This window comes from Haemaphysalis longicornis, unplaced genomic scaffold (genome assembly GCF_048455015.1).
Source record: "Haemaphysalis longicornis isolate Haplotype H1 unplaced genomic scaffold, Haemaphysalis longicornis Haplotype H1 scaffold_8, whole genome shotgun sequence".
Taxonomy (NCBI): Eukaryota; Metazoa; Arthropoda; class Arachnida; order Ixodida; family Ixodidae; genus Haemaphysalis; species Haemaphysalis longicornis.
Window position 1 is genome coordinate 2,565,250 of NW_027526445.1, and position 9,587 is coordinate 2,574,836.

A 9,587-nucleotide genomic window follows, 5' to 3' on the forward strand; every position below is an offset into this window, starting at 1 on the left:
GATATGTCGCATTATACTGGGCGGAGGTACAATGGTGCTATAAAATCTGTTACAAAGTTTTGAAGGTTTCTAAACTGAATACAGCATGCTCCGTACGTCACTTCCTCTTTAACTCTTTAGAACAATGCCACAAAAAACGATGGACAATTTACCAGGAGTTGGGTAACTCACAAACTCACTCACAAACTCACTCACAAGTGCACGCAAGAGAGTTGCCGTGGGTATTCTAAAAAAGTGATTCGTACCGCCTTAGTTGCCTTCACTCGCAGAGTAGGATTTTACAGCCAAAGAATCCATCGCGAGAAAGACTCCTGTTCAATCATCTTCGTCCGTAGACGCAGGGGTGCATGATTTTTTTGTGCATCTTGTGTAGGTTGTTCTCTTCTTTCATTACATTAGGCTGCCTCTCGTTTGGCTTTTCGCTCCAGATTCCATTTCTTTAAGTTTCTTGTTTGTTTGGCGCTTCCTGAGGTACATTTTAGATTCATTTTCAAGCCACTGCTTTGCTTCTTTTGACCTCGTGTCGTCACGTAAGACTGTGTACGGCGGTGTGCGCGCAAAGGTGTCGCTAACGTTCGACAATGGCTGCAGCTAGTGGGTATTTCGCCCAGAAATCACAATTACTGTTTATCCCACCCTTTCAAATTTCAAGGGCAATAAAATATGTTAGTTGCGAAACTGCGAAACTATGCGAAAATATGCGAACTACTCAGCTTCGGTCAGTGTAGCTCCCGCTACAAAAGAATTTCGAACATGTACACCACTCACGTTTATTAGATTTGTAACAGCCGTATAAGTCATTGTTTGTTGAGCCACTAGAGAGGTTGAGGTCACCTGAAGGATACGCTTGCTGTATTACAACAACGGCAGGTAAAATACAATAAATCTTGTGTACATAACATTTATTTAATACAAATTTAATACTTTTACGTGCAGCTGGAAGTTATAACGTCAGTGATTCCGTAAGCTTCAACTCACTGATATAATTTTTTTACAAACGGCCAACAATTACCCTAAATTATAATAGTCTCAACGGCATCAAACTGTTCTATGTTCTTTCGTTCGACGTACGGTCTACGTACGGCATTGTTTAGATATCATCCACCTGATTAGCTGAGACTGGTGGCCACGGCTACCTGTCTCACTATTCTCCTGTAGGAAGCACAGACTTTTGCTTCTGCTTGGAAGGTGACCCCGAGACTCCCAGGCTGCTGCTACTAGTCTTAATTGTGCCGGCAAGTGGAGGTGGAACTGCCGGTGGTGGAACTGTAGGAATCACGTAACCCATTGAAACACGTCGATCGACCTGGGTCCGCTGGAGCATTGGTTCACGTGGATCCTCGTACGGGTTCTTCTTCGGCGGTTCTGTGGTGGTCTCCGTCGGAAGAACCAGAGGAACCGAAGGAATCGGGACATCTTTCTGCAAAGAACGAAAAGCACACACGGTTTAGAGGTGGAGGGCGTAAATTTTACGAGAGACGCCCGACCACTCACTCAGGAGTACGGACACACCGCAGCAACACTGAGTATAGTGACAGCCATGAAATATGTCGAATGTAGTCCGCCAACTTAACAGTATCAACGTTCATTGCACTCCACAAATTTGCTACCTTTGTTGCAATGTGAAAGCTTGGTAAAGTTGGTAGATCGCACTACCGAAATTTTCCCCGGAATGTTTTTTTTTTGTTTCGTCTCTTGTGAAGCTCCGTCGGACGCCATGATCCACGTGGCGACAGATAGGATAGTAATGAAGTCACTGGCATGTCACCGGCCGTGACCATGGGTTGTGTTTGTGTCCCTGTCAAGGTGTCCCATTAGTTTAATTTTAGCGCATGGCACGTAGAACTTACATCCAATCTCGATGAGAAAACCCTGGTTGTTTACCTGATTGGGCACAATGATATCTAAATATTTCTGACAATGATATCTTAAATCTAACAGCAAAGTTTAAAACCGAAACCCCAAATGGTACACTCCCGGCAGAAATTAGTAGGTATTGGTAGAAATTAATAGGCTAAGACCGCTTTCATGAACTTTCGTTCTGTCCCCCAAAAAACTGCCGTACACAGATCACAACATTCTTCGCAATAACGCTATTTATTGGACAGATTTTGAAAAGCTTTCTTAGAGAGTTATTAAAGAGAAAATTTGAAATTTGAAAAACACACCACGTGGGATGCATCTAATATCGCTTTTGACTTTCACATCCTCGTTAAAACCTTTCATGTTTTTGTTTTTTAGTTCCTTTTTGTTTATTTGTTCTATTATTCGCCCATTCACACCACTTTTACTCATGGTTTGTCTTCTCGGAGCAGCACTTGTAATACCATCTTGCAGCACTGGGTCGTTTTCAAAATCAAGCCTTTCATTCGCTTACATTTTAGGGAGTGCGGATCTACTGTCCAACCAACCTTCTACAGCCTAGGCTTTCTTCCGCTCTCCCTCGAACTAGATTTTCAATTGTGTATCTATTTTGCGTAGAGGAGGTAGTCCTGACTTTCTCACGTCTTTTGACAGAATATGATTGCTAAACGGCAACAACACCAGATTTTCAGTGCAACACTTATTCAATCCACGTGATCCAAATATGGAGACCTTTGCGTCTCTCTGCCCCTGCCTCTATACTGCCTCTGTGTGCAATTCCTTACGTTCCACACTTAAACTGAACCATTCAAAGAACTTTTCCTGGGTGTATAAAAAGAACATACCCCGTAGATTTCTGCAAACTCTGACCATCTGTTTTGTTTCCCCACTCAATCTCATCAACACATTGTTACTCGCGGTTGACTGCACGAGAAAAACAAACCATGATAAAAATTTGAATTGCCTAGTGCACGCATGCGCAGTGTTCGAAAGAAATACAATTTTATTTAACTGTTTATACAAATTTGTTCGTTAGATTTTTTTGTTTGTGAATTCTCCCTATGCTATGATATTTGTGTTTGTATAACGGAACCGGACGAACCCACGTCAAGTTTTTTCACATAGACGCTCTGTCCTCGGCTAAAATTACCGAGAAAATGCCGAGCACAACCGGGCGAGCGTCCTCGCGGCGACTGCCTGGCTGTAATAAATAGAAGAAAATGTCAAGCGCTCGTCTGTGTGCACCTTTCTGTGACGGCCGGCGTCCCACGCGCACGTTGGTCAAGCAAAGCATAGACGCGTAGGTATTTTAGCCAAGACATCGGTGACCGCCCGAAAGTTTAAAACCAAGAAAATGCTGAGGGTTCGTGTGCGTGGGTCCAGCAGTGAGCGTCGAGCGTCCCAGGCAGACGTTTGTCAAGCCAAGCATACGCACTTAAAGATTGGCCAATATATGCCAAATAATAATACGAGCGTTCCCCGTAATCGTGTCAAAATTTGCTCGGAACGAGAAGGACACGTCATAGCGTACGCCTCTCTAAGGTGATGTTCAATGATTAAGAAAGGAAAGGAAAGGAAAGAAAGGAAAGAAAGGAAAGAAAGGAAAGATTAACACTTCCAAAAGAGAAAGGAAGAGAAGGAACAATCATGAAGGGTCATTGCGCCAATCAGTTGCAATCAGCCAATCACTTGCAATCGTGGAGTTACACCGCCATGACGGCCCGGAAGGTTCCGTGCAATTTCGCTTCTTTCAAGACTTACGCATTAGTGTGAGCTTCCGTCTTTTTTTTAGGGTCCGTCTTCTGTAAAACTCTGTTTTGGGGAGAGTTGTACTGAAATACTCAATAAAACAATGCCAATGCCAATGAGAGCTAAATGGTTGGGCATAAACCATGTCTGGTATAGGAATCAAACCTACGAACCCGCGGTAGAATCCGTGGTAGAAGGCAACTTACTTAACCAAAGATCTGCTTGTATTTTACGGGGAGCACATCTTTTGAGGTACTTTTGGAGTAAAAGCAAAGAAGTCAAAGACAAAAGCAAAGGCTTTGCGCCAAAGCATCGAACTTACGTCGATGTCCACTTGCGTCGATGCCATGAGCCTAGGTGAACGCGTGACGTAGTGCATACCGCCTTGTTCGCCTGTATAGACCACCAAGTCTGTCCCGCAGGTAAAGGAGCGCCGCGGTGTGTTATAAAACTTAGGCTCCGCCAAAGTCCCACGATGTTCAACCCATGATTGGAACCTCTAGCCTTTCGGTCTGACCCCTAAAATATTCATTTGAAGTACTAAATTATGATTGTTAGGCTCCATTTCGGAAATAAACTATGCCAAATTAAACTCTGTGCGCTTGTTTGTGTGGCTTAAAGGTTATCGCGGGTTGAAGGCCATAGCGGCAACGGTTGATGAGTGACGAAACAGGTGACCATACTAAAAACGTAAGTCTCTTTGCCAGAGAGGAATGGAGAAAGAAATGGCACCAGTCCCCGCGGTGAAGGTTGTTGGACTGCGAAGTTGTAAACGACCCCCACAATGATTACCCATGCGGCGTCACTTAAATTAACACACTTGCATCCCCTCACTGCAACCACAAATCACGCTCTTCGCCTCCCTCTCTGACTCCTCTCTTGGTGAATTGAACAGAGGTGTATAGAGTGCAAATAAAATTTGCCGCCTTCGCAGTGCCGGCACGCTCCCTTCCTGAACGGCGCGAGCGGGAGTTCAGTTCCTTTTTTGCTTGCTTTCATGTCGCACGTGCCGATGTTTTACTGGGCAGTTTAAAACGCGCCGTTTCTGGCGGCCACTTATAGCGTCTTTGGAAGGGTGAGGAAGAGGGCCACTCTTTCACTGCTTTCCCCTCACTCTTGTTCAGTCCGTGGTTGGTGGTGGTGGTGGTTTATTAACAAAGGAAGGAAGATGAAAGAACTGGGGATATTGTTGAACTTAACGGGGAGGTCACCCACATAGATCCCAGTACAGAAAAGGGGGTGTGGTTTCAAAAAATGAGAAGGGATAGAGGGGAAGAGACGAGAAGTAGGAGGTTTGGGGACAGTCTATGTCGCGTTCGTTTCGTCCATGAATCGACAGCTACGAACGCAGAGCCAGTCCTGTCACAACCAGGAAGTTGAGTAGGTGCCGGAAGACCTCCCGTCGGATGGCGTCCGGACCCGTGGGAAACACGAAGCATTCCAGTTTTTGGCTTGGTGCACCGAGTCGATGGAGTGCGTCCAGGAGTTCCGCCTTCGCGGTTTCATGTCGGCGGCAAGAGCACAGGAAGTGCTCGAGCGTCTTGGGATCTGGGCAGTAGGCACAGGTGGGGTGTGCCCGTCGACGTTGCTGTTATAGGCGGCTCCCACATTGCAGCAATTAAGCCAAAGGCGAAGCAGAAGCGACCGGGCGTCTCTGCTGACTCTTCCGGGCAGGACCCATGGGGCCTGGCGAAGTTGAATACAAACCATCGTCTACCTCTCCACATGTTGGTCTCCGCATTCTGGCGAAGTTGTTTCGGAAAGACGGCATGCTCTCACTCCTCTCCCCCATACGGGCGCGGGTTCGATCACCGGTGGTGCGAGCACTTTACGTGCTCCCAACACTGGGGATCGAATCAACACTGTTATGTAGCCAGGGGTGTAGCCAGAAGCCATTATTAGCGTAGGATGATTTTTTGTTAGCCAGTAGCAAACTGATAGGTCCCGTGTGCAGCGCTCGTCCAGACTGGTTTCTTTCCGGGTGTATTTCGTCCTACAGAACTGTTTTTACATCATGGTAAAATGCCAAGAAAACGAAAAATTAAATATTGCTTAGCACGCAAGCAAACTCAGGACCGGGAACAGCAAGAGCACTAGCATCTACACACAACACACAATACGGTAATACACAAAACAAACTCCTCACAGTTTTCTCGTCGTCGACAACGGCGGAGAGTAAAAGAAAGTCCCCGTCGATGACGCCTCCCCCTGGCGGTCGGTGCAGTTGCTGCAGCACCTCCGAGGCATCCGGGAACAGTCCCGCCGCTGTGGTTAATCTACCTTTGAAGGATCTCAGGGATCTGATCTCGAGTGGGGAACTGGTCTACCGGTGCTGGGACCCAGGTTCTAGGTTACGAATCGGCGCACCGGCAGTCCGGTCAGCTGTAGCTGAAACACCTGGTTACCGTAGGCTAGGCGATCCGCCCGTGGCTCTTGGTCGCTACTCGATCTCCCTGTAAACAACTCTTCCTAGGGCTTCCCTCTCTTTGCCTTCTTCGCCTAGAGACTCCTCCATATGATCGCTGCTTCTTCGTCATCTTCTACTCGTAGTAACTCGCGCGCGCTACTTCGTCTTTTTTCCCATGTTTTCTTGTGTTTTCCTACGCCAAAGGGCTGCTCATAGCCTCTACCTCGGCACAAAAAAGTGGCAAGGTGTAAATAGGGACAATTTCGCAACTTCTCACGATAGAATGACTCGGTATATTTAAATACATGAACATGGTTCGATGAAAGTTGCTGGAGCCCAAGCTTGGCTCATTAAATATTCAACTACGTTCTCTCATTCCTTGATGTGATATATTGGTGAATGAATACCCGTGCAAATATAGGATCAGTATAAGCACGCGGTTGCCCAATTGCTTGGCAGTGTGAAGGTACTGGAGGGCCATTTGCAGGATAACTTTTTTCTATAGAGGTGAAAGTACTTTCGGACGCCCCGTACAAATGCTAAGCATTCGCGCTCAGTCGTTGAGTAACGACGTTCCCCTGAAGAAAGCACTCGGTTGGAGTAAGAAACTTGGTGCATCTGGCCTCTATATTATGGCCGCAATACTGCTTCAAGCTACTGTCTGAGGCCTCTCTCCGAAGAGCGTAATGCTTGGATGTTTGTGGTGCACGCCGAATTGGGGTGGACCACAATTCTTGATTCAGAGTGCGAAAACCTCCGTTGTGGTCAGCGTTTCATTCAATTGCGTTTTCAGGGCGTTTGCGAGTCAGGAGGGTCAGTGATTTTTTTGTTTTCTATTTTATCGTAGAGCGGGATGAATTCCCATTTGTAGCCTCTAAGGCATCGGAAAGACCTCATTTCTCTTTTGGTTTGTTCACTTTTCGAGCCTAATTGTTTGCCGAAAGTCTTTTACATTGGTTACCGGGGCCGTCTCTAACTTGACACAGAAAAATTACAATATGTACCCTACTTCACATTTTTTAGGTTTCGCGGTTAAGCTTGCAGCCATAATCCCTAGAATACATCCACCAATACAACAACATGATCCAGTCTTGTTTAGGGTGCGACTACGACGTCGTCGTAATGGTGACAGGCGCTCTGACGCCCTCCAAAATATTGCGCAGGAGTTGTGCGGGATGTGCATAAACTGGTAGACAACGAACTTGGGTGAAAACAGTCTCTTTCAGACTTTCAGGTGGCATCGGTATCCGCCAATACCATTTGGTAAATTCGAATTTCAGAAAAACTTATTCCTCTCTACGTGACCAAGGAGGATGTCACTTAAAAGGATAGCTTCGCTATCGGAAACTAATGGTATGTTTAGCCCTTGTTGTCAATACAAGGACGAACGGCGTGGTCCGGTTTCTTGATAGGAAAGAGTGATGCCTTGTGTGGGGACGGTGATCTCTCAATCACTCTCTGACGCAGCATACCTTCCACCTCTGCTTAGATAAAATGGTATGGTGTACTGCCGTGCATAAACGGGCATGGTGCTGCTCAATCCTAACTGGTATTCTACCAAGTCAGTTTGCTTCCAAATCTCCTGAGAATATCTTGATATTTTTCATACGTTTCTTTCGCCTTCTGTGTTTGTGATGCTGAAATGTTGCGCCTTCGAAGGCCCCAGGGTGAAGATACCGAAAACGCGTACAAGAATATTGCCTAGCCTGGTGTACGAGCACTGCTTGCAGTACATCTGTCGCTCTGCGGTCGACGGCCGCAGTAGCGAACGGTCTAGGTTACGAATCGGTGTTCCCTCACTCTTTTTGACTGCTGCTGGTCCGCACAGATACTGTAAGCTACATGATCCGCCAATGCCCCTTGATGGCTTCTCGACCTCTCAAAAATCCACCACGTCTCTTACCTTCAGTTCATCGCCTCCCTCGTCTCTTGGGCCGTGTTGACGCTCGCTCCTCCTTCTTTCTCTTGTTCCACCCGCACCCATTGGCGCCCGCTTCCTACTTCTCTTTTCGCGCGTTTTCTGGTGTGCTTCCCGCGCTCAAGAGGACCACAGAACAGTGTCTTTCTTTGCAATGTCCGTCGACAGCGCTTAAGACACATTTCCTTGAACCTGTCACCTCAGTTCTGTGCAGCTCCGGCCGTGCGGTAAACAGCTTAACTGGCCCTCCACATTCGCCTGGCCGAAATGACGAGGCATTTTTTTACATTCCACATATTCTTTTTTATATTACCCTCCAGTTGATTCTATTCCATTTGTTGTTTAGCTACGAGTCCTCATGCAAGTGATGGATTACTGGGCGTTATTTCAATGACGGCTTTCAAATTCAAACCGAGAGAACTACGGCATAACAGCGCCCTCTCCCAGCTCATTAGGGAGTCGCTGTGCACACGGCGTGAGGCTTACGGCAGCGGCACAAGTACGCTCGCGGGTAGAGTCAGAAAAGTGTTTTCCTCTCATACAATGAACTATTTCGACATGGTAAAAAGCACGCTAGACGGGGACAGAGGAAAAAATAGTGACACGGGACGAGTGCTAAACGAGCGCTCGTCCCGTGCCACTATCTTATCTTCTGTCCCCATCTAGTGCGGTTTTTACCATGTCAAGGTCGTATCACCAACTAGCCCAAATTTCTGCGTTGACTGAAATATTCCCAGCGTTTTCCCGTTGAAGTAGGAGTCTAGGCCGACTTACCCCTGATTGATCGATAGCCACACTAGGCACTGAGAGCGGCGGCGTTGTCGGAATCACCCTGCCTTGTGATACGCCCTCGTCTATGGACGCTCGCCCTAACAGTGGCTCTCGAGGGTCCAGGCTCACGTTCTCTCCTGGCACGTCTGGGTCTCCTTCCCTTATCCCAGCAGTGGTCTCCTGTAAAGAGTCCAAATATTTCTTCGCAGTATTTGTCATTCTTGAGGCTATTTTTTAAAGCTGCTTAAAGATGCTATCTTAGAGCTGCACTCTCTCATCGTTTGGAAAGCACCAAGTTTCACTTTGGTTTTTTGCAAACACAGTTTATTCCTGCAAACACCCGGACGATTGAGATCTTTGTAGGCAGGACACCTGAACAAGAAGGTTAGCTAACAGCGCCGCTAAAAGCCTGAATCGTTGGCGCGGTATAAATGGGCCTGACAGAAAAGAGCAGCGCCGCACAGCTGTTTCTACTTGAAAGCTCGACAACAGAATGCGGGCACGGAACTCGGCTCATCGCCTCATCCTTGAAATAGAGAACTTGGGTAAGGGAGCTGTTGAGACAGCATTCGTATGTTTATTTTAGTTGTTTTACGCGCAAGGTGCTTTGGTGCGCCACACAGGGGTTTCGCAGCGGTGAAAGCGCCGGTGTCCGCGTAACCGAGCGAGCGAAAGAAGTACATCAGGCAAAAATAAAAGGGTGCAACCGCGCCTGGGGAAGGGGGTGCCGTACGCGCTGCTAAGGCAACACCTGCCAGCGCGTCGCCAGGGCTTCCTACGTCTCGGTGCCTCCTCCGCACACGCCCGCCACGCGTCGGCGCTGAGGACACCTTCCCCTCACACCTTCGCCAGCAGTCCTTCTCCGTTCGTAGCTCATGC

General features: G+C 47.4%; 1 protein-coding gene across 1 annotated transcript; it reads right to left on the bottom strand.

The window, feature by feature from the left end:
- Positions 1–837: 837 nt before the first annotated feature.
- LOC144149916 (uncharacterized) lies at positions 838–8,964 on the bottom strand. Its single transcript, XM_077681649.1, has 2 exons — positions 8,712–8,964; positions 838–1,420 (listed from the first exon to the last, which is right to left on the bottom strand). The coding sequence occupies exons 1-2, from the start codon at positions 8,925–8,927 to the stop codon at positions 1,145–1,147; spliced, it is 492 nt and encodes a 163-aa protein (XP_077537775.1). The 5' UTR covers positions 8,928–8,964; the 3' UTR covers positions 838–1,144.
- Between the last annotated feature and the right edge of the window lie 623 nt (positions 8,965–9,587).

Excerpts from the sequence above, each read along its gene's own strand:
- LOC144149916 (XM_077681649.1), bottom strand. The coding sequence starts at position 8,927 with ATGACAAATACTGCGAAGAAATATTTGGACTCTTTACAGGAGACCACT. Across the intron at positions 1,421-8,711 it reads TGGCTATCGATCAATCAGGG|AAAGATGTCCCGATTCCTTC; the intron begins GTAAGTCGGCCT and ends CGTTCTTTGCAG.